The 23,259-nt window shown below is 45.8% G+C and overlaps 1 protein-coding gene across 7 annotated transcripts in view; it reads right to left on the bottom strand.

Annotated features, from left to right (window-relative positions):
• The window catches only part of fgfr2 (fibroblast growth factor receptor 2), a 42,465-nt gene that overhangs the window by 2,688 nt on the left and 16,518 nt on the right, over positions 1–23,259 (bottom strand). For 4 of the 7 annotated variants that reach the window (XM_030441269.1, XM_030441274.1, XM_030441270.1 and 1 more), the window contains 12 exons: positions 21,601–21,724; positions 16,758–16,948; positions 15,449–15,593; positions 13,566–13,765; positions 12,684–12,823; positions 9,608–9,729; positions 8,675–8,785; positions 7,016–7,206; positions 6,247–6,369; positions 4,788–4,858; positions 1,196–1,333; positions 518–623 (listed from right to left, as the gene is read on the bottom strand). In XM_030441269.1, coding sequence (XP_030297129.1) covers positions 518–623; positions 1,196–1,333; positions 4,788–4,858; positions 6,247–6,369; positions 7,016–7,206; positions 8,675–8,785; positions 9,608–9,729; positions 12,684–12,823; positions 13,566–13,765; positions 15,449–15,593; positions 16,758–16,948; positions 21,601–21,724 — 1,662 coding nt within the window. Of the gene's footprint in view, positions 1–517; positions 624–1,195; positions 1,334–4,787; positions 4,859–6,246; positions 6,370–7,015; positions 7,207–8,674; positions 8,786–9,607; positions 9,730–12,683; positions 12,824–13,565; positions 13,766–15,448; positions 15,594–16,402; positions 16,542–16,757; positions 16,949–21,600; positions 21,725–23,259 lie in introns of all 7 variants that reach the window. The other 3 variants (XM_030441273.1, XM_030441272.1, XM_030441271.1) reach the window with 3 other exon arrangements.

Raw genomic sequence — 23,259 nt, 5'->3', positions numbered from 1 at the left:
TAAATTCATGAAGTTTCGGCTCCAGAGCAGACGAGTCTTGACAGCTTTCCATCGACGGCCTCTCTTCAGGTCGGCACGCGGATATCACAAAAGACAGGAGGGGGAATGGAAAGAAACGCAGGCTATCACAGGGGGGCGAGGCATGTACGTGATGATTGGGCAACTTCACTGGGCCGTAGCGGCCATGTTGGGCCTGGATCAAATCATCCGGCCATTTTTTCAGTCACTGTTCAGGTCTTGTGTCATCAACGTGGCTGCTAACGCTCCTAAAGCTTTCAGCAACCCTCCGCTGAACTCTGCATGCACTGGCAAGAGCATGATTTAGTTTGGATTGAGAAACATGTTACTGTGTGTAGGAATGTATCATTTCTTTTCTGTTTTATTGTTCTGAAATGTCTGACTCCTATTTGCCAGGAAATTATAGGGTTAGTGTAGCACGAATTCTGACCACCCTGACTCCAGGAACTTTATGGAACAAGACGTGTGTGAATACAAAGAATGAAAGGGCTGCACTCACCTCATTGGTGCTGAGGGTGAGGATGCGATCCAGATCCTCTACTAGCTGCTTGAAAGTGGGTCTCTGGGATGAGATGGCATGCCAGCAGTCTTTCATCATCATGTACCTGACAGAAAGAAAATCAGAATGTGCTTACTCAGAGAGAAGAGTGGATTAAGGGCGGCAGAACAGTCCAAGCCGTACCACTCCTCATCTAACTTGTCGGCATGTTTGGCACCTGAAATGATTCACGCATCTGTACTCAGGTGTCTCCGTATCAAAGGATAAATCAAAATCATATGTGTTGTGTGACACCATCTCATTTGGAAATGTATTTCAGTCTGCAGTCAATAACAGAACCTCTGGTGTGCTTCTGATCACAAACATGCCTCCGAGTGTTTAGGATTTTTTAAATAGCATCATGTGTTTGTGTAGTGCACTGCCACTGTGTCTGTCTCCACTTTGTTCTCCATCAGCCCTCTCAGTGTGGCACCGTGGCAGAGCTGCGCCATTGTCCTCTGACTGCAGAGGACTCATTGTGAATGAGGACACTGATAGCAGCCAGTCACAGCTGTGCAGAGGCCCCAACAGAGTGGACACAGTCATGGATCTGATGGAGCCTGGGATGGCGTTAGAGTGTAGTGTGTATTTGGGGGTTCAGTGTTGGGAGGACGTGGGAGAATAAAGCAAAACTCTTACAGCTCGTTGGTGCAGTTGCCAGGCTTGTCCATGCGATGTCCCTCTTTGAGCAACTTGAAGAGCTCCTCAACAGGAATGCCAGGGTAGGGGGAGCCCCCAAGGGTGAAGATCTCCCACATCAACACCCCAAATGACCAGCTGATGAAACAGAAAAACATATACATTAAACTTTAGTCAGAACACCAGTGTTCATCTGTAAATAGCCTTCAAGAACAGACCCCGTTTAACATACAGATCATTTACATTCAGTCACTTAGCCAAAGTTTGGAAACAGCTCCAACAGTGTGACTGCGCTGGTGTCAATGCCCTCTTTCTGCCGTCCGGTGGCTTGTGGTGCGAACTCGCTCCCAGTGCCACTCAGGCCCCGATCTCAATGATGGCTTTTGTGCCCTGCTGGCCTGTCACACAGCCTGGCATTGTCCAGTCACACCACACCAAAACAAACAGCGGACCACCCATGGCAGACAAAAGAGGACGGAGAGGTCCAGAGATGGATGGCGGCTACCAACTATTAACTACTTCCTCATCCGAGTGTCCGGTCGTCAAGTATCAGTGATCCCACGGTGGTGATCTCGATCACTGTCACACTGCGGATCCAAACGGCATCTCAAATGAATCCCTCTCGCGCTGACAGCACGCTCGATTCACGTCAGAACAAAGGCCCTATTATAAAAACGCGGACACGAAACACTAATGTGCGCATCCAGGCAGCCACAGGCGACCAGGCGAGCAGACATGGTCAGGCATGTTTATCACTTCCTCCATCTGTTTACACAACCAGCCCCAGGTTTGTTCCCTCCTCTATCAATGCGTTGCATCTCTCCACTTGTCGACACACTCATCTTTCCTCTCCGTGCTACTTTGTAAGCGTCGCTCAGTGCTTGTCGACCTGTTGCGCCATCCAACTGCAACCAACCATGACTCACCAAATAAACACCCAAACCAACATGCTCCGGGTCACTTTACCTGACCTGGTTCGGGCCTTACGAGAGAGGACTTATGGATTCCAGCCAACTCGATTCACGAGCTATACTTAAACATAACTGGTTTGGAATCACTCTCAATTTAAACTGATGCTTCTACATGACCTACATATGCAAGAAGCAAGAAGCAAGAAGGCTTTTTCTGCATAATTATTACAGTTGGATTCAGACTGATCCTAGTTGGAAAAGACATAAAATTGAAATGGAGGAAGGAGCTGCTATGTAGCCTGGTGGTATGGCAGTAGATATTTCTGTATTGCCAGGCAGCAGCAGAACATCTGGCTAGTAACATAACGTTTTATGTTTTCCTTGCTACCAAGCTATATCTTGCTTTGTAGCTTATTGTTATGGGGACAAAACGGAAGTGTTGTAAAAAGTACCCAAAAGTCATACTTGAGTAAAAGTAAAATATATATTTAAAAAAAAAGTAATTCTCTGGAAATAAATGTACTTAAAAAACAAATAATAAAATAATTTGGAATGTGCTACTTTGGCTCTGATTCAGCATGCAATCTGCAAAGTAACTAGCAACTTAAGTTATTAAAGAAATGCAGTAGAGTGAAAATATGCTACATAAAATGTTAATGTAAGTAGCAGAAAATGGCAATACTCAAGTAAAGTATCTGAAAAACTGTATATAAGTACAGTGTACAGTAAATGTACTGCGTTTCATTCCATCACTGGTGGGGAATGTTGATAACTTCAGCTTTAGCTCAACAAAATGATTACTACTGAGCTAACAAATCTGTTAGCTATTTAGCCAAAAGTGTAAGATTTATTTATTTTTTTTACCATTATTATATATCTTAATAGCCACAAATAGAAACACTATAAGCTGATCGCAACTGAAAAACCGTGCCGCAAGAATCAACAGAACAGGAAATATCATTGTAGTTGCTTTGAACAAGTCAAACAAACAGTGTTAAAGTAACTCTGTATCAGCAGAGTTTATGCTCTGGAGTTGTCTCGCTCATTACAAACAGTGAGGTTGTACATTCTCTGTTACTGAACTTTATGTTATCGATTAAAAGCAGCATGAATATGAATGTTGGAGATCCGGTCAATACGTGTACATGCATCAGTGAATCTGGTCAAAATATAAAGATTTAGGGCTCTGAAACATGGTATAGGACCGAGAGCTAGAGGAATACGTTTGTTTTTCTTCTTGATGCTGGGGGGATAAGACCCCCACATGTCCTCCACGGAGCCTGGCTGTGATACCATCTCTCTTGGCTTTAGCTGCTGTTCTTTACCTTCCCTAAGCCAGCCGGAGTTGAGTCCCCCCCCCCGGGCCCATTCGTCAAAACAGCGAGAGGCGAGTTTCATTGGAATTCATGTATTCATTTAATCTGATGTCATATATGGATTGCCTGCGCTGCTGATGATGTCTGAGTGTGAGCCCGCCGGCCTCCACCTCCCCAACGCCTCTCCTCATATCGTCCTTTTGCCTTCATACTCTATGTGAAAAAGCCAATTACTAAGAGTGAGTGATGAAACGTAATTAGCAGTGAGCTGATAGAAAGGACTGCAGTGGCCACTTCATGCCTGCACCCCCCCGGTACTCCCCCAGGTTATTGACTGGTGCTGCGCTATGAAACATGAAGGGCATCATGTGTATGTACACGTATTATTTATGTACACACACACACACACACACACACACACACACACAGACAGTAGAGAGGTTCCCCGTCCAAGTGCTTAACTGGGTGAGCGCTATGTTAGGCGTGCTACTGGTGTATGACTCATAGATACACACAAACACAAACTCTCCTTTCCCAGGGGTCAGCATGCGAGGCATTTATCTAATTGCCACATACACTTTCTGCTGCCAGTGTCTGAAGCAGAAACTTCAAACGACGCTGTCAGAACGCATGAGGCTCAAACACCAAAAAGAGAGGCAGGCTCTTCCTTTGTTCTGTTTTTAGAATGAGTACTCTGGAACTAAAAAAAAAAAAAAAAAAAAAGAAAGAGACAGAGACGGGTCAGCAATTCACATACCAGATGAATGAAATTAAGAACGGTGGGGCGAAAGGGTGCCGGCGGTAGCGGGCGGAGGGTGGGTGGGCAGTTGGGGGGGATTATATTGATCATGGAACGGCTCTTAAACGATGAGGCACATGTTCAAAGTGTCACCGAACGAGGAGAGTGAAGAGGGGGGTTAAAGGAGGATGAGGGCCGCAGCATTGTTGCGTTCAGACATGTGTGGAGGCCCGAACGGAGGGGAGACTTCCGAGCTGAGCCGGAGGGGTGAGTCGTAGGGGGGAGGAGGGGCTTGTGGGCTCCGGGCTCCTTCCAGGGCCCTTTGAAGCCGGTCAGATTAGTAACACAGCATTGGCTACAAGTCTAGCGTGAAATCCTCACTTTTGCCACAGACCGGCCAGTCCTGGACCCCTATAGGCAGCTGCCCCCCACCTAACACTCACCAGCACTGCACCAAAACATCTCACCAACTCCTGAAAAACAACCCTCTGGATCTGACAGCCGGCCTCCAAATGAAATCTTAAAAAGAGCAATGGTAGTGTGTTTTTTGGTCCGAGAGGGGTTTTATGCACCCCTGTGGCTGTGTAAATGGATTTTCTATCATGTAGCTGTGGTTATATACTTACACATCACTCTGGTGTGTGTAGACCCGGTCGAACAGCGCCTCTGGGGCCATCCATTTTACCGGGAGACGACCCTGAGGACACACACAGGCAAGAGGTCAAGCAAAATGTACACACAACCCACCCCTGGATTTCTTTATCCCTGGCCTGATTCATTCTCTGCTGGGAGATCTCATTATTGGAAGAATATGTGAGAGCAGCCTGGGGAATAAGGCACAAGAGCGACAGTCTGGGAGGAAGGATTTCCCAGAGGAACATTTACATTGTTAAAGCAATAGAGCTGATAAACAGGGTCACAGATAAAGTAGAGTTTATCTCTATGTGCCATTAAAACACTGGAGAGTAAGCTAAGTACAGCTGACAAGGCGACCTTGGTCGATATCCATGTAGTGGAGGACTGGCAGAAATAATCTAATGAGACAGGGAGACAACACTCAAGTAGGTCCTTCTAAAACAGATTTATCAGCTCATGTACCTACTAATGGAAAATAAACTTCCTGCTACCAAAATCAGAACTGTGCAAGAAAAATGGTAAGAAATACATAATAATTATCCAAAGAAGGTATTGTGGGTTTTTTTAAAGGGGCATTATGCAGTTTTGGAGAAGAAAGAAGAAATTCAAACTCAGAATTCTAATATTTACAAAATTAAAAAAGACAAACTCAGAAATATTTTGTTATCTGATAACTGAATAAACTAGCTGTTTTGCACATTTTTTAGGTTTATTCAGTCATGAAAACGAAGATTAAATTAAAGATTAAAATAATCAGCCATAAGGACCTTTCTCATCAACTTCTTCCCCAAACACTACATTGTGCATCGTTAACAAAAATAAGGCCTCTGTTAGCAGTTCTGTTTCTATCAGATTGAAGTAGGGAATAAAAGAGAAGTAGCACCACAATGACTGCTCTGTCTCGATTGGTTTTGACGCAAGTGATCGTCACTGTCGCCGCTGTCATTGTCCTAATCATCATTACCATCGGCATCATAGCATATTGTTGTTGTTGCTGTTGTCAGCTCGCTCTCAGCGAGATTGTGCATGCGATGAAAAGCCATCCATGCATACTAAATGAGGATGTGCAGGCAATGCTGCTCCGCGGTGGGAAAGAAATGACACCACTGGGCCACTATGGAGATGTCAATTATGTTTAAGCCGCTCCCCTCTCCCTCTGTCTCTCTTTTTTTGGCTAATTGTATAAGTGTCTATGGAACTGAAGGAAAAAAAAAAAGAGACTGAGGGATAAACAAGGCAGGGTCTCCAGAAGCACTACATTCACAGGCGGCCTGGGAACCTGCCGCTTCTGCCAAGACACCAGCCGAGGGAGAGAGCGCAACAGAAAGATGATGAGGGGAAGGGAGGGAATTAGAGAAAAGAGAGAGCCGGGTGGACTAATCTCACGCCGCGGCTCTCAAAAACATTCCGCTCCATCAAAGCTCACATCCTTGCAGGTTGAGGACTCACATTGGTCGTCTTTTTATAGTAGTCGATGTTGTGGACGTCCCTGGCCAGGCCGAAGTCAGCGATCTTCATGATGTTGCTCTCTGTGACCAGGACGTTCCTGGCTGCCAGGTCTCTGTGTATACACTAGGATGGAGAGAGTGAGAGAACAGAGGGGGAGGAGGGGGAAAGGGGGGAGGGTCACGGGGTGGAAAAAGTGAGGGGGAGGGAAGGACAAGACGGTTACCTCACTGCATAAATAAATCAGCTCTGACACAGGTGTACACTTCATTTTGGAATGGTGTTAAAATGTTTGCGGTGCATGTAATCATCCAGAAAAAAAAGTAGCACTTGACTGCATGACATGACGCTGCGATGACTGCACCGACATGAACATGTCTGGATAAGCACAGATTACTGACATACTTTGCCACATGTATGGCTGGAGCTGTCTCTGTGCATCAGCGCGCATGTGCAAGCATGTTCATGTGTCTGCGTGTGCGTGTGAGGCTGTGCGCTCTGTCACATTCCAACAGTGAGAGCGAGCGTGAGGCTGCTGCTGGCCAACATGGCCGCATCCCCATTGTGAAACCTCACAATCCTTCCACACAGAGGGGCTTTTGTCATGGGATGGGGATGAGACAATGCAGGGATTGGGCAAGGGGGTCAGAGGAGTGTTTTTAGGAGACAATATTCCCACAGTGACGCACGAGGAAGCTCCCTAAGTAAAACATGCGTGGATCCAGCGCATCAAATGTTCAGTGTTTTGTGTTTGTGGGTGTCCTCCTCTTACTTTCTGTGAAGCGAGGTACTCCATGCCCCGTGCCACCTGATAAGTGCAGGAGACCAGATCTTTGAAGGTGAGCTGCTCGTCTGAGACACGGGCAATGTCATAGGAGTACTCCATGCCGGGCGGCCGGCGGGCTCGCAGGTACTCCCTCAGGTTGCCTTTGGAGGCGTACTCCACTATGACGTAGAGAGGGCCTGCAGCGAAGAAAAGACCCACATCACCTTTTGAACACAGTCATAAATGATTCCCTTTGAGAGAAAGTGGCACTGAACAAAAATCAGAGTGAATTTTTTATGGAACGCATCACAAAAAAGAAGAGGCACCTCTGGTTTGAGTGCCAGGACTTGAAAGTTGAAGCTTGCTTCAAGTAAAATACTGTTCAAAGACACGAGGAAGCTCCTTGCGGCACATTTTCTTGACTTTTAAACTAGTCCACTTGTCTTGAGGTATGAAAACGTTCAGAAAGCTATCACAATTTAGCACAATTTAATCATTAAGGAAAAGCATTGTCAGAATTTTTTTTTGCATATATTACGTTGTTGAAGCAACAGTTTACCAGTGTTTTCAGCCGTGTCCCTTTGTTGTTTGGCTGGTTCATTTGTCAGCAGGATTATTGTAAATATCAAAACTCTGAGTTTGAATTTCTTCTCCAAAGCTACTTAGTGTCCCTTTAACTCTTGGTGCACATCTGGATAAAGGGATGATCTATTTTATTCATTTCTCAGGTAATAAAGCAAATATCTTGATGAATGAAATCAAGCGTATGTGGCTGGCTGATATCTATGAGTGAGTGCAATTTGATGTAGATCATGATAAAAATCCTGTTCTGGTGGATTTAAATGTTTTCACAGTCTTATTTTCAGCCACTATACGGTAAGAAATAGGGATATAAACCTGCAACTAACACCAATGTGCAGCTGAGATAATGGAGATTGAGAAAGGTACCAATGCAGGTTTTGCTTGATTGAATTAAATGCATTCCACTGAGTGCCATTCCCGTTCACCTGAGTAATGGATGCACATTTTGCATCCATTTTCAAGAAAGATTTGAGTATGAAGACATGACAACACATTAAATGTTTACATTAATTAAATACTGATAATGTGCTTAATTGCTGGTATTTCTGGTGCTGACTAGTGAGGTTACCAACGTTTAATCGTCTAGTTGTCTAATCAGGCACATCCCTAATGGAATACAGCTTCCAGATGGCCAGACTGACTGCTGTTTCCCAGCATTTTTGTACTTTCTTGTAAATTTCCAAAACTTAAAATAAATTCATAATTATTTTCCACGGGGACGGAAAAGTTATGTTTAGGTATGAAAATGGGATTAACTGTAAATGGACTGCATATTATTTCTTGGCAACACTGATCTTCATAAATTGCACTGAGAGGGTGAATTCTTGTGCTCACTTCTATCCACTTTTCAAGTCCAATTAAAATCCAACCTCTTCGTATGACCCTACAGCACCTTGTACTCTACTAGCTGACGTGGTCTGATGACACATTTTCTGAAATCTGTTTGAGGTGCACAGCAACCTTTAGTGCAGCATTACAAGATGGATCAAGCGGCCTCTCAAGAACCTTGAAAATAAGACACTGCATACTAAGAATCCCCTTCTTAAGGTAGTACTTTTTGATGTTGTGCCCTCTCTTACTTACCGTCTTGTGTACAGGCCCCCAAAAGATTAATAATGTTCTTATGTTTGCCAATCATCTTCATCATTTCCATCTCTGACACCAGGTCAGACAGGTCTTTCTCGGTGGCGTCATCTAAGAGCAGAAGAGATGGACAAAGGTTACCAAGAAAAACTCGCCAAAACAAACATACTTCGTCCTGTCTTTCCTCGACTCAGGACTGTAGCTGCCCTGTGAGACAACGCCTCATTTTGTAGGTGCTTCTGATTAAGTGCGGCTGACAGACAATGCAGACTAAAATTACGGCAGTGAGGGGAGCTCCTCACACAGACTACAGAGGCATCCTTTCAGAAGGAGGGAGGGGGGGGGGAATTAAAGACGTTCAATCTGGATTCATTATCTGCGGCACAGGCTCCTTTTTCATGGGACTGATTGAGACAGAGGAGCTATCCAGACGGTTGGAACGGCGTTGCCAGCATTCCTCTGCACCATTACCTTACCTGTAGTAACTCCGAAGAGCAAATTTCTATTGTCAAGGTTGGTCCACCCGCCTGCTGCTGTACCTGATCTAACCGCCCCCACCCAAACACAAAACCAACCCAGTGCCCCCTCCTGCTTCTTTCATTAATCATAGCAGGGCCGCTTCTGTGACTTGCCTCTTTGTGTGGGTGCTGACTGAGCTCCAGCCAGCTGCTGCTCTGGGGTCAGGTATGTGACCGCCCCTAACCCTTACCTGCCCAGCATGGCCGTCACTCAGCAACCACCAATAACGAATAATAACCACGGCCCCAGGCTCCGCCTTGCACCTTTACTGAACCCTCGCTGGAGCATAAATCTGCTACAACATGCACTCAGGTTGCCCACAAAACATAATGAAGCAGTGTACAGATCCCAGTGGTCTGATTCGAAGCACAAGTCACACGTTTACCATTACAGCCTCACGGGACACCTGCTTACCTTTAAGCATCTTGACGGCGACAGTTACAGCCTCCTTGGGTTTGTCCTTATCGATGCCCAGGGCCTCTGCCATTACCACTTGGCCGAAGCAGCCTTCACCTAGGGGCTTGCCCAGGGTCAACCTGCAGCACACACAGAGAGGGAAGACAAGAAAACAGACAAGAGGCTGTTAAGCTGCTGAAACACAAATCGACCTGATCTGACTGTGGCATCGATTCACTCCCTGTGCAGAAATAAAGAAAGAGTGTGAGAGCGAGAGAGGGAATGAGACCAGGCAAAAAGCCAGTTTCTCAACCTCAACCCTGTGTTTTTCTTTTTTTTTTTTTTTTTTTACTAGATCTCTCTCGGTTTCAATCTGATTGTGTCTGTGTGAGTGCTTTATTGGCGCGGTGGCTGTAACACTTGCCAGGGCAGTAGGTAGGAAAGCAGACATGGCAACGATAATCACCTGATAAAGCCAGGGAGAGGCACTCATTTCTAAACTGTTTACCCTGCCTTGGCATGTTCCAATATACACTCTTTACAAGTCATTACACAGGGCTTAGCTTAGCCCTGACACATTAGCCCGTGACAGATGGAATGCTGGCTTTGTGTTGCCATTCAGGTGTGCCTGACTACAATACTAGATGGAAGTTTAAGTACTATTTCGTATTTTGTGTCACAATAGCTGCTGTGTTAAACTGGATTGCACATACTCTTTCACGGCGACCCATCAGAGCCACAGCACCTCTCCGACCTCTGAACTAGCAGTGTACCTCGGTGCTTTCTCATGTGATTGACAGTTGCAGGCCCCACCCCTCAGGCCCGGCGTCCAGGCTATGTAAACACTCACACTGTGCGCCGCAAAGCCTAGGGCCTGAGGCCGGCGCCCTGCTGTAGTAACACAATCCCCTATCTGTCCACACACACTCGCCATGCTCAATAGAAACCATTCTGTCTGTCCAGCCACACATAATCAACGTTATTTTTCCTCCACGCAAACAGCAAACGTTAGCATTCCTCAATGTTCTGCAATCCCGACATGATCCCTCAGGCGCTGGAATGACAGGCAAGCTAAAGACCCAAACAGAGACGCACACATCCCAGACAAAACATCCCACTTGGCAGGTTTATCAACTAAAATAAACACTTTTGACCACGATGCCAGTCTGCATGCACACAAGAGAGTCTAGCATTACATCAGAAATTTATTTTTCACCGATAAGTGACTGTCAAATTTAAGATCAAAATTTAAATAAAAGACAGGCCATTGTGTTTATGGTTTGGGATTTTCCCTTTTCTTTGAAAACCAGCGGTCTCAAGTGTGTATTAAACTATTGTAACCTTTGCAGTCTTATTAAATCCACCCTGGAGCTTATCACTGGCCGCTGCAACTGTGACTAACCGAAACCTCAGCGGTGCTAATTCCTCTGGTATGAAACCGAGCAAACACTCCTAGGCCAAACATGCAGATGAAAGCTGCATGTGCTAACCAGTAATTAGCGCAGCTTCGTATCTTACCATCAGAAGCATGTGTGTGTGTGAGTGAGAGTGTGACATAACAGTGGCAGTTGTCACAATGAGGCACTGGGCCAAGTTCAGGTCGTTTTACTACTGCACCAACAGATGAATCAGTAGCCTTTACCTCAGCCACTGCAGCCATCATTCACCAGTTAGTCATCATTGTCTGCTGTCTATCAGAGTTAATGGCGCTCTTTACCAAGAACAATACTTATCTGATCATTACGCAGCACAGATATAGTCAGACAGAAGCTCACTGTGTAGTAATCTAGGTGCTATCTCCTAGTGCAATATGACCCGTGAGCCAAAGACAGTTGTATTGACATCGAGGACAAGAGCAAAGGGTGCACGCTTGAAGCTTTCATGCATACTGTCAAACAGCAACTGGAATACAGGCCTTGAATCCTGAGTGCTTTATGCAATGCAGATGAGCAAATAAAAGGATTTTTTTTGTTATCCTTTATGCAAGAGCTGAACCAGATTTACATAATTACATATTCAGCATTTTGCAATAGACTTTTAATTCAATCAATCAATCAACTTTATTTATAAAGCACTTTTCATACATGAGTATGTAGCACAAAGTGCTTTACACAGGAAACATAAAACAATAATAAAGAAAGCCCTCCCTCCCACCCTCCGTACTATACACATGCACACATACGTACACACACATACACACACACACACACACACACACACACACACACACTCTTACTACAGGAAATAAGGAGACATGGCAAGGCACTGAGGATTGAGGAAACGCCACCTTTGGGGCCGTCCACACTGGGAGGAGTCACAGGCTGTGCCACTGGGGGCACCAGTGCCCAGGCCCCCCGACCCTGACAGACAACGAATGGCTGGGCCAAAGGGACCCAGGGACAGCACCCCCAGCAGCATCCCAGACACAGCTCCCAGTGTGGAGGACCCCCCTGAGGAAACTCTGGAGTTAACCCTTAAAAACTAAAAACATAAGATAGGATAAAAACCCTGACAAAAGATAATTTAAAGAAGTGAACAGTTAAAAGGATAAAATGCATAAGATAATAATAAATAAAATAAAATAGTATCGAAGATAAATAATTAAAAAAAAAAATTATTTAAGATGAAAATTGTTTAAAAAAAAACAAAAAAACAAACAAAAACAAAACAAGATAGGAACAACAACATAAAATACGATAGAACCACATAAGAATGGAATAAGAATTTAAAATATTAGTTAAAAGCCTGATTAAAAAGGTGTGTCTTTAACCTTCCCTTAAAAATATCAACAGTCTCTGCAGACCTGAGGTTCTCCGGCAGGCTGTTCCACAAGCGGGGGCCATAGTGGCTAAATGCCGCCTCACCGTGGGTTTTAGTTCTTGGTTTTGGTAGGGATAAAAGGCCAGAGCCGGAGGACCTCAGGGTCCGCGAGGGTTGATATGGTAAAAGCAGGTCAGATAAGTAGGAGGGCGCAATGCCGTTAAGACATTTAAAAACCAGTAAAAGAACCTTAAAATCGACCGGGACATCATTTCTAACTCCAATACTACCAGCAGAATCCCGCAGAAAATTCTGTCATATAGTTGTGTCTCACCTGTCTCGGGTAAACTCCCAGCGTGGATCCTCTGGAAGGTCATACTCAGGTATTGGCTCGTCGTGCGCAGAGCTCCGCCGCGTCGTGATGCGCACCAGTGGCGTACTGGAGTTCATGGAAGAGCTTGAGTCTGCCGACACCTACAGGAGTAAAGAGATTGGCTGATCACCGCAGTCTGGGTTCAAAGGTCAACTAAAGCTCCAAGGCATCACTAGAGGAGTCGATGTGTACACGTGTGATTGACTGCTGTGCTTTTATTGCATTTACCAGCAATGTTGGTCGGTATGACCCATTAATATCCCTAATTTCCATGCTTAATGCTTCAACATTACAGTCAAGTGTGTCTCGAGGACAGAGATTATATTTCAGCGATCATTATGAAGAGGGCAACAACAGTAATTTTGATGAATGTGTGTTAATCATTCAGGTTCGCCGCTGTCCTCGGGGCTCATCTCTCGTCTCTCCATCCTAACCTTACCTTGACACAGGAATCGGGCTCCCCACAGAACGTAATCCGACACTTTTTGTGCCTTTTGGTTTCCCTTGAGGGAAAAGCATGGCTCACACAGAGAGAAAAAATCTGGCTGCAGTTTCAGGCAGTAGTGCTAACTTGCTCAGAAATGCATGCTTTCTAAATGGAGCCAGAGGTAGGCTGTTTAAAATATGATAATATATGTAGTAAGGTGCTTCTTTTTCTCTACAAGATCCAAGTAAAAAGCAATAATAGTGCAGCTTTTATTAAATTATATATTTTATTATATTCTTATTAATTTACTATATTTCTCCATGTAAGAACTGGACTTTGTAGCCCATCATTATATTTGTGTGTTTTTTTTCTCCTCTAGAGGTGTTAGATGCCATTAGAACTCTTTATCTACTTTCTGTTACCTGGCGACGCAGAGGGATCTGCTTGCTCAGCTTGTGGACCGCTGGCTGGCCCCCGAAGTCAGGTTTCTTTGCCGTGTTCCTCATGCGGCACACCACCACGATGCCCACCATGCAGGCGATGAGGAAGACGCCGGCGCAGTATATCGCGATCTCCACATAGTCTGGGGAAAGGGGCCCTGGGGATTTATCGAGGGCTGAGGAGAATACAGGGTGAGCAGGCGAAGAAAGTTAGAGGAATGGGTCACACACAGGCACATTTTCCATTTTGAACAGACACACATGGGTATCAGACCGGCAAACGCAGAGACGGATGCTCTGGAGATGACTCATGCGTAAATGTAATCACGATCGGCAGGCAAACTAAACACAAATGATTTTGTAGAACCTCTCTTCTTTCCAGGGAACCAGCACGCCTACTTTTTTAATCTAACGGACCTGTATAAGCTTAAAAGTCTCAACAGATTTCAAATCTTGCCTCAGCCAGTAGAGCCAGGCCTGCATATGTCTGCAGTCTGTGCTAATGTTGGAGACACGCGAGCACAAACACAAACACACACCCACGACTGGCGGAACAATCCGCGCTTCACTTCAGATCGCAAACAAGGGAGAGCGGTGTCCTTGGTGGTTGTATATGGCCTGAACTTCCTGTCGAGGAAATGAGCTTGTGTGTGTGTGTGTTTTCTGTGTGTGTTTGTGTGTGTGTGCTATTTTAAATGGACTGTTCCATAATGCATAGCCCTCCAGACCACAAACAGGGACTCTTGTGCAGCGCAAGCCAACCAAGCAGCCCGTCAGCCAGCTGGAGGTGAAGCTACATGTAGGAACCTTTTCTCTTGTCTGTATCTGCTGGTCCAAAAACCACAGCGCGCGCACACACACGCACACACAGAAGCCACAGCCTCGAAGGCGCCATGGCTGCGGATAGAGCGCATCAAGGGCAATAAATATTACATATTACTCCCAGAGGAAATGGCTCGCCTGTGATCATTACGCTGTATTGTTTACAGACAGAAACAAAACGATTCTCTGGTTGCAGATGGTCAACTGCTCTCATCGATCTCGCTTAATGCCCACCCTACTTTAGGCTAGTGCTTGGGCAGAAACCTTTGACAGTCTGGCCTGGAGTGAACTTCGGCGAATACTGACACTAAGTTTTATGTGTTTGATCCTTTGGTATGCATAATTACAGGCCAGACATACAGCAACAGGCAAAAATAGGATAAAACGAGTTGACAAATGAGAACACACAACATGCAAAATTCACTATTTAGAGGCGGGGAGGTTCGGCCCTGATAATCGAGAAAGTCAAGCCAACTTGAAGTGGTGTTGAGCTTTACCTTTCGACCTTTATTTCAAGGAGAAATAAGGATCTCATAAGAGGCCAATTATCAGAGCCAGGAAAGGGGTGGAGAAGATTTTGTGAATGAACAAAAAACAGTTTATTTGACATGCAGACTAGAATGTGGCACTTAAAGACTTTCCCCAAGGAGCCGGAGAGAGATGTAACAGGAGGGAAGGAGAACGGCGGGCGACAAGCCCTCCCCTCCTTTCGGAGTCTGGAGACACTCGAGCTGCTCTGGGAGCTTCACTTCCGTCTCAGAGTTATAATAAGTCGACGGCAAACTGTCGCGTTATCTGCTCAGAGCTTTCAACAGCTCGCCAATCCAGATAATATTATGGAATATATGCTCCTTGCTCTTATGTTACATTGTCTTGGATGTTGACCGTGCTGATTCATCACAGTAATCTAATATTCGAGCTGTGTGCCTCAGACTCCGGAGGGAGGACTTGCCTTCCGTAGAGGTCACTGAAGTGACATAACCCAGCCGTTTTAGAGAAGAAAAATAGGAGAGAGGACAGTATACGAGTGTATATACCTGGAAGCACCGTCAACCAAGCAGTGTGATAGGAGATCCCAATAGAATTACCCGCCAAGCACGTATACTCCCCAGCATCTTCAAATGTTACATTGGGCAAGTAGAGAACTTCTATCTCCTTATCTGTGGTGTTAACACCTGCGGTCTGGGGAGAAGGAGAAGAGGAAGAAGGGGAAGAAGATAAGAGCAGAGGGGGGAATGGAAATCAAGAAAAAGGGAGGACAAGAACCACAGGAAGACCAGGGAGAGGGAGAGAGAGAGAGAGACAGAGAGAGAGAGAGAGAGAGAGAGAGAGAGAAAGAAAAAAAATGAGACCCACAACACCAAAAGAGAAATAAGAGGAGCTGGATGGCGTCCACCGTCAAGGGTCCAATCTGCAGGAAGGGATGTTGGGAGTTTCCGTGGGTGAGGAGGAGGTTTTATAAACACAGATAGAGCCCAGTATGCCACCAAAACATGAGGAAGTAGAAACAGTGCACTAAAATTAAAAAAACGGAAATAGGTCCCCGTCACCAAGAGAACCTACTAACAGTCCACACATCGGACTGGACACATGCACAGACACAGAGAGAGCATGGAGAGCACGGTGCTGCGACACCAAACACCATCTTGACACAGCTCGCAAGAGGGAGAGAGAGAGAGAGAGAGAGAGAGAGAGAGAGAGAGAGAGAGAGAGAGAGAGCGAGAGAGAGATTTAAGGGGAAGGCAAAGTGGGATGATAGTTGTGGCAATTCTAGTGTCTGGTACGCAGGTCCGACCAGTGCTTCCATGGCAGTCACAGCTGAACCACAAGGGTCTGACATTAGGAGGAGAGAAGTGTCCGTGAGCCCCCAGGACCACCAAGAGACCACCAGCAGGACCCACCACAGCACAGCAGGTCAGGGGACGTAGCCCAGGAAACCACACCGGGGGGGGGAGAGGAGGAGTAGGTGGGGTTCAGGTCTCAGTGGTTACCTGGGACGACAGTGAGCCAGCCCGACTGGTTGGCCTCTCCTATATAATTGGAGACTTTACAGGTATACTCTCCGGCATCGTCCTGCGTCACGTTGTTGAGGGTGAGCATCTCCACGTCCGAGCTGTTAATGCCCGAACGCTGCAATCCACACAAGCATACTTAGACATGAGCACGCACAAAACATTAATCAGACATCCTGACAGCAGCAGAGGAGCGAGCGGGAGTCACCACCAAGACCTATCAGCTCATGAGGGAGGGAATACAGTGATTAGCTCCTGATATGACTTTAGAAGTTCATCCGTGACACCTGCAACCACCGGCAAAACCCGAAGGACAGAAAGTGTGTGAATTTACCTTCAACACTCGAACATACGGATGTCCATCGGGGGCGTAGCGGCTGCCGTTTTGGGTGATGTGTTTCAGCCACTGGATGTGAGGTTGGGCGTCGCTGTAGACCTTGCAGACGAAGCGGGCGTCCTCCCCGACGTGTACAGTGGTGTTGGCTGGGAGGCCAGCCTGGAGAATGGGCCGGTGAGGGGACCGCTCTGTCAAGAGAGAGGGAGGAAATGTTTCTCGCATGGTTCATGACTCAAGTCAAATCTGAACTTTTAGGATGTCAAAGCTTGTGCACAAGCAAGAACTTTCTGTACTGTGAAGCGTGAACATTTCACAGCAGCCCTGACAGGAAAAAAATCACGACTGCACGGCCTCGGTCTTATCTCAGAAACATTTAGAGGCTTCCCACAAAACAAAGAGACGGAGGCGTTTATCACTAAAAAGATAAGGGCCTTGGGTGGAGGAGGACTTCCCTAAAGTAGGGTGTATGTGTTGGATTTGAGTCGGGGGGGGGGGTTAAAGCAAAAATTATGTGCCAGTCTTGGAAAGTGAAGCACCTTCGCAGCACCCCCCACATCACCAGCTATCTGCATTCTTCCACAAACAAACATTTGGCCTGCGAATCCAAACAGAGCGAGACCTGTTGAACAATGCCCCCTTTCAAACACTACCCCGGCCTTCACAACCCCACTGAGGAGCCCACCAACCCCCACACTGACAGCAACCACCCGCTGCCACCACACACACACACACACACACACACACACACACACACACACACACACACACACACACAAAATGACATCACTCAGCCTGGGGGCGCTGAATTGCCTTTCCAAAACAAAGCCTTAAGGTAGGTGCAGGGAATTCATTTGTGTGTGTGTGTGTGTGTGTGTGTAAGGTCTGGAGGGGGGATGGTCAGAGAGTGGAGGCAGGGTTTAAGAAGGAGGGCTAAGAAAGGGAGAATTAGCAGGGAGACTGAAGGGGAGAATCAACAGATGGAGAGTGGAGAAAGTAGGAGGCAGAGACTTCTTCCATATGTATGTGTGCCTGCCCGTCTCCCCGCTCCATCTTTCTCAAATCTGTCAGATCAGATGATTCCCACCCCTCCTTCCTCTCTCCCCATCTCCCTCCTCCCTCCTGCACATTCCTAGGGCTCGCCTTGTTTATTGTCTCTCTCCTCCTCTCCTCCTCCTCCTCCTCCTCCATCTTTCACAGGCCTCCTCACCCCTCACGATCTTTCCCTAACAGAAAAGAGGTGATCGACTTCATTTAAAGTCTGTCGCCCTACGCTCTCATCGTGAGGCCTACCAACATGAATACTGTCTGGCATGAGATGTATTTACTAAAACAGTCGAAAGGAAAAACACCATCATGGCAAGACAAACTACTTTTGGAGCAGTCTTTAGAAAAAAAACAAAAACGCACATTCTAATGTTCATTACGGCTGATATTAATGTTAGCCCGAGCGTTCAGAGCTGCAGAGTCGACAACTCAGACCAAATGACAGAATGAGTGTGCGGCGCGGGAAATTAGGCCACATCATGATTATGGAGAAACCCCAAAACAATAAAAGTTTGTGGAGCAATTCTTGGTTAAATTAGATTAAGGAATAGCACGTGTGGGTCTGTGTGTGTGCATGTGTGTGGGCATGGACAAGTGCAGAGAAGCTCCTTTATGGCCCGTCGACCTTACACGAGAAAAGTATGTGAGAAAATAGGGAGGAAGGAAAAGAAATAGTGAAGGTAGGGTTTGAAAAACGTGGCCATGTTGTCTTCACCGTCTGCAGCATGAAATGAGGGAACGGTGACAGAAAAAGCAGACAATTGCTAAACTTAAAGGTGCTATAATGTAAGAACTGTCCAAACAGACAGGGGCCAGCATATCACGAGTAACCATTAACTGCTGCTCGCTGTAGCTGCCATTAGCTAGTTTGCTCAGTTAGCCGTTCAGCTAATGGTCTAGACTGGGAGCTTGGAGCGCCAAAGAAATTAGTTGGTTAGCGTGCTTACTTCAGCAGATTTCTCAGCCAAACATTACACAGATTACCAAAATGTCATTACTACAAGTGCTCTCACTTGAGTATTTACATTTTATGTCACTTTCAATTTGATGGGTGGTTTTAATTAATTTCAGATTAAGATTTGACATGCAACGTTTTGGCTACATTTTTAAGGAAAATCAAACCAGTGGTTTCCAATGTTTTTGGTTTGTGACCCTAAAACAAAACAAAGTGGCATAATAAAGAAGATTAGCCTTTAAAATTCTCAGATGGTTTCAATGACTTTAATGCTCAAAGAGGTAAAATTGCCCAAAAACTGAAAACAGATCTGTGTGTCTTTGTTTTTTCTTCTATTGTCTCCCGTTATTCATCTCAGGGCCCCTCAGATTGAAGGAAAAGTAGCTCAGACTTGAACTTGTTGCGTTCTAGTATATTCTACCTATACGTTTATGTAAGTAAGATTGTCTGCTAAGACTGTGGTGTCTTTTCATGTTTCCGGTATTAAGTGACCCATTTCCAAACTGAATCCATTAATCAATTAAGTCATTAGGGGAGATATTCGATGGCAGCAGTGTTGGATAGAAGAAGAAAGAAGTATGAGTAGACGGACCAGGGCATTCCATGGTGTCCCATGCGAGACGGGTGAACTCTGGGTAACCTGGTGGTTTGGCACACAGGGCCCTAAGGGTCAGGGGGGGTACAGGCACAGGAAGAGCGCGGCATGGCACAGAGTGGCGTGGGGCTACCAACAAAGTGCCGCATGGCCACTGGGTGCCACAGCTCTGATTGAAAGAGCCGACGTCTGTTTTGACTCCTCATTTGTGTCTCCTCGACATGTGTGTCTGCTCGTGGATGTCCCACTGCGGCCCTTTTCTCCAGAGGCCAGTTTGAACCAGAAAAGGCTGGTTCCTCTTGGTTTTAATAGCTGATCCTGCAGGTCATTTGGGGAGAAAAAAAAAGACTGATAAGAACAGCCCTTTCTGTCTCTGTTTCCCCTCCTTTTCTCTTTCTCCCCCTCGCCTCCCTCTGTCCACCCCGCTATAATGGAGGAAAATTAAGCAAGAGGTTGCAGGGGGCAGTGGCTGTGGAGCCAGACATGGAGGGGGTTTACTGCTCTGCAATAAAACAGAACAAAAAACAGAAATATGCAGGCTGAAGGAGAGCTTTAGCTAACTCCAGAAGGGAGCGGAGCAGGGGGCCGGAGTTGGGGAGCGCGCGCGTGTGTGTCTGTGTGTGTGTGTGTGTGCACGCCCGTGTGTTTATGTGCATGAGCCCTTTACACTCAAAAACCCTCAGGTATTCAATCTCCATCTGATATAATGAAAATAATACTCCTTATTACCAAGGAGACGCTGATCAAAACAGAAGTATGCAATTACAGTAGGTCTGCTCGGGACAATGAAGTCAGTAGGAGAATAATTCTACATACAGACTACTGACGCATGGAGTGACCAGCTCTTATCAAACTGCTGCAGCTGCATGTCCGCCCGGGTTATCTGTGGATTATTGACCAGCCTCTGGAAGAAGAACTGTGTCGGATAAACTTTGATGCGTACTGATTGCCTGTATAGTGGTCTGAATACGGGCCCGCATCAAATTAAGGGCAAAGTTGCTTGCACACAAACACGCATGCACTCATTGATCTGCCGTCTTCTTTATCCCTCTCCCCTTGTTGCCCCCGCTGCCTATCGATTCTGCAAACTGAGCAGAAAAACACTCTTTGCTTTCTGCGCTCCAAAGGTCACAGTGAGGGGTTGACTGAGTTGGGTCTGTACTCGCTGTAATAGCACTGAGGTCAGCAGTCTGTGTCTTCAGAGAGGGACAGTAAACGATCATCCACCACCTGTTTAACTCCGCATCATACCTCCGCTGACCTTACAGGGTCAGTCTGCCCAAATCACACAAGAACCATACCACTCCGCGTACCTCTTGTGGTACTGAGCCATGCAGATAGTTTCTGTTTTATTAACCAAGGCTGCGGAGCTCAAATCGTGGAAAACTGCATTTGAAAAGCTGGACAATGATGTGGTGTTTTTTTTTTAACACTGTTATTCCGAATATTCCACAGACTTCACTGTCAGCAATTTCAATAAAAAGTAGTTCCAGCCAAACTTTTTTTTTTTTCATTAATTTTGGGTGAACTGACCCCTTGAGCTTTAAAGGTGCGCTATGTAGATTTTGGGGAAGACATTTTAATCAGAAGAGAAAGATCTTCATTGACTGATTATTTAATGCCTAAACAAACAAACTCTCTTTGTTATCATAACTGAGTAAAATGAGAGCATCTAGCTTCAGACAGTGCTCTGGGGAAAAAAAAAATATTACTGAGTTTGTGTTATTACATCATTAATACAGTAAATATTCAAATTCTGAGATTGAATTTCTTCTCCAAAACTACACACGGCCCCTTTAAAAATAATTATTCGAGTAGAATTTAGTTAAGATGGAGGATACGCGCAACATATAAAACCAAATTGTTCAAACAGCTACACTTTGTCATCACACTCCGTCACATGTGCACAATAATTGGACCTCATAAACACATAATACCGTCATGAAAGTAGGATTTACCCCAAATTAATAAAACATTATGCAAATAGAGACGACATTAAAACTGTTGACATGCGCATTTTTGGCAGCGCTCCTTCAACTGCACCTGCATCCAGAGTGCACCTGGGCAATCAAACATGCACACACACACACACACACACACACACACACACACACACACACACTATCCTCGCTGTGAGAACTCTTTCCGCCCGCCTCCCCCTCCTCCTTCCCTCCCCGCTCCGTCTTTGTCGGCCTCACAGGTGTACTCTGAGTCTGAGTGTATGTTTTTTGTGCATTGGTACTGACCCACTACATCCAGGGTGTAGGTGTGGTTGATGGCTCCGAACTCATTCTCCACCAGACAGGTGTAGTTGCCCTTGTCCGACGGCACCACGCTCTCCATGATCAGGGTCCAGTGCTGGCTACGCACCTGTGAAGGACAGGCAGGGGTTTCTTGTTAGGAGAGGACAGAAACACAGATAAAGAAGCAAAAAAAATACTGAGGCAGCAAGGAGAGGGAGGACAGAGGGGATTTGGTTGGAAGAGTGAGAGACGAGAGCTGGAAAACAATATTGAGGCTGACGACAGGCTGACTCCAGCAGAGTCACTCGACAGCATCAGAGTCAACTGCTGGGAAAATATCATAATTCTTTTGTTTGTTTTAGTCATTTGGGGAGTTCTCAATAGTAGATAGAGAACTGGATAAAACGGAACTGGATAACATTTTTACAATGCAAAAAAACACCTCGTAGAGTCCCACACACTTCCCTTTAATTCCCCTGTCAGTTGCCGCCATCGTGGGCAGTAAACCCCACCTTTCCACTCTCAAACAAACAGTTATTCATAATTATTTACCAAAATAGTTTCACCTATCGTGTGGAATCCACAGGTGTGAGCTAACAAAAGCGTTTCCGTCTGCACACAGAAGCGGGATTGTAGCTCTGCTTGTACAGGCCTACATTTCACACAATGGAGAGATTACGCTGCAGGGCCGGGCTCAGGTACGCCTTTTGTCTGACATTTGTTGACAAAAAGAGAGAAATGAGCTGCCCACAGTGTATCTGACAGCCCCGACTGTATCATTTCCGTCACGTCACGGCTGTTTTTTGTCTCCGCTGTAATGAGCCCGCTGAAAGCCAAAGGGAAGCGACATTAGCAGCTACATCAACATAATCTGCTCCTAAACTTTCCTGGCAGGGAGACGTGTTTCCTCATAAAGCGTCAATCATTAACCGGGGGCCTCGGACTCGTTCGGCATCACTGGATCTTTTCATAAATTCATTTCACAACTGTCTGTTTTAACTGTTATTCCACTCTATCAGCACGGCTCGGGCATGCACAGATGGATGCAGCTTGTTTTGGGAGACAAAGGGAGGAATTTAGGAGCAAATATAACTAAACTGCAATCTAAATAGACTCCGTCACAGTGGAGGAATTCTTCATATTAAGGCTAGCTGTAGCCGGTTTCAGGCTCCTTTTTATTTTTTTTTTGCACAAAGAGGAAATAAAACACTACCACATCAGCCTTACTTTCCCATGACATACAGAATCAGGTATTTTCAGCGCATATAAATCAACTCAGGCTGTTTATTTCCCAAAACGGGACTGAGGTGAGAGGTGATTTCACAAGTTAAACAAGGCTCTTTTGTTGGAACCACAAGACTGTGAAGAGAAAGTCATTCTCATTTAGGTTGACCACTGACGTGGAATTAAAGTGATGACGTCTAAAATTGTCACAGCTTTGTTGCTCTTTCCAGGAAGCAGGGAACGCACCGGGGTTCATTTGTAGTTTTGCCGTGAAGTGAGTTTCCTTTCTTCTTTTCGCAGAATGTCAGGAGAACTGCAGGAGCTTCGACCAGCTCCTCAACGGTGTTTGTGAATCGCATTTCATAACAACAGAATCACATGCTACAATCACATACTCGCCTCCGACCGAAGCCAGTGAGACCTGTTCTCCCTGATTGA

The sequence above is a fragment of the Sparus aurata genome, chromosome 15 (assembly GCF_900880675.1).
Source record: "Sparus aurata chromosome 15, fSpaAur1.1, whole genome shotgun sequence".
Taxonomy (NCBI): Eukaryota; Metazoa; Chordata; class Actinopteri; order Spariformes; family Sparidae; genus Sparus; species Sparus aurata.
Note: the sequence above shows the minus strand (reverse complement) of the source record. Positions and strands in the feature narration are given on the sequence as shown.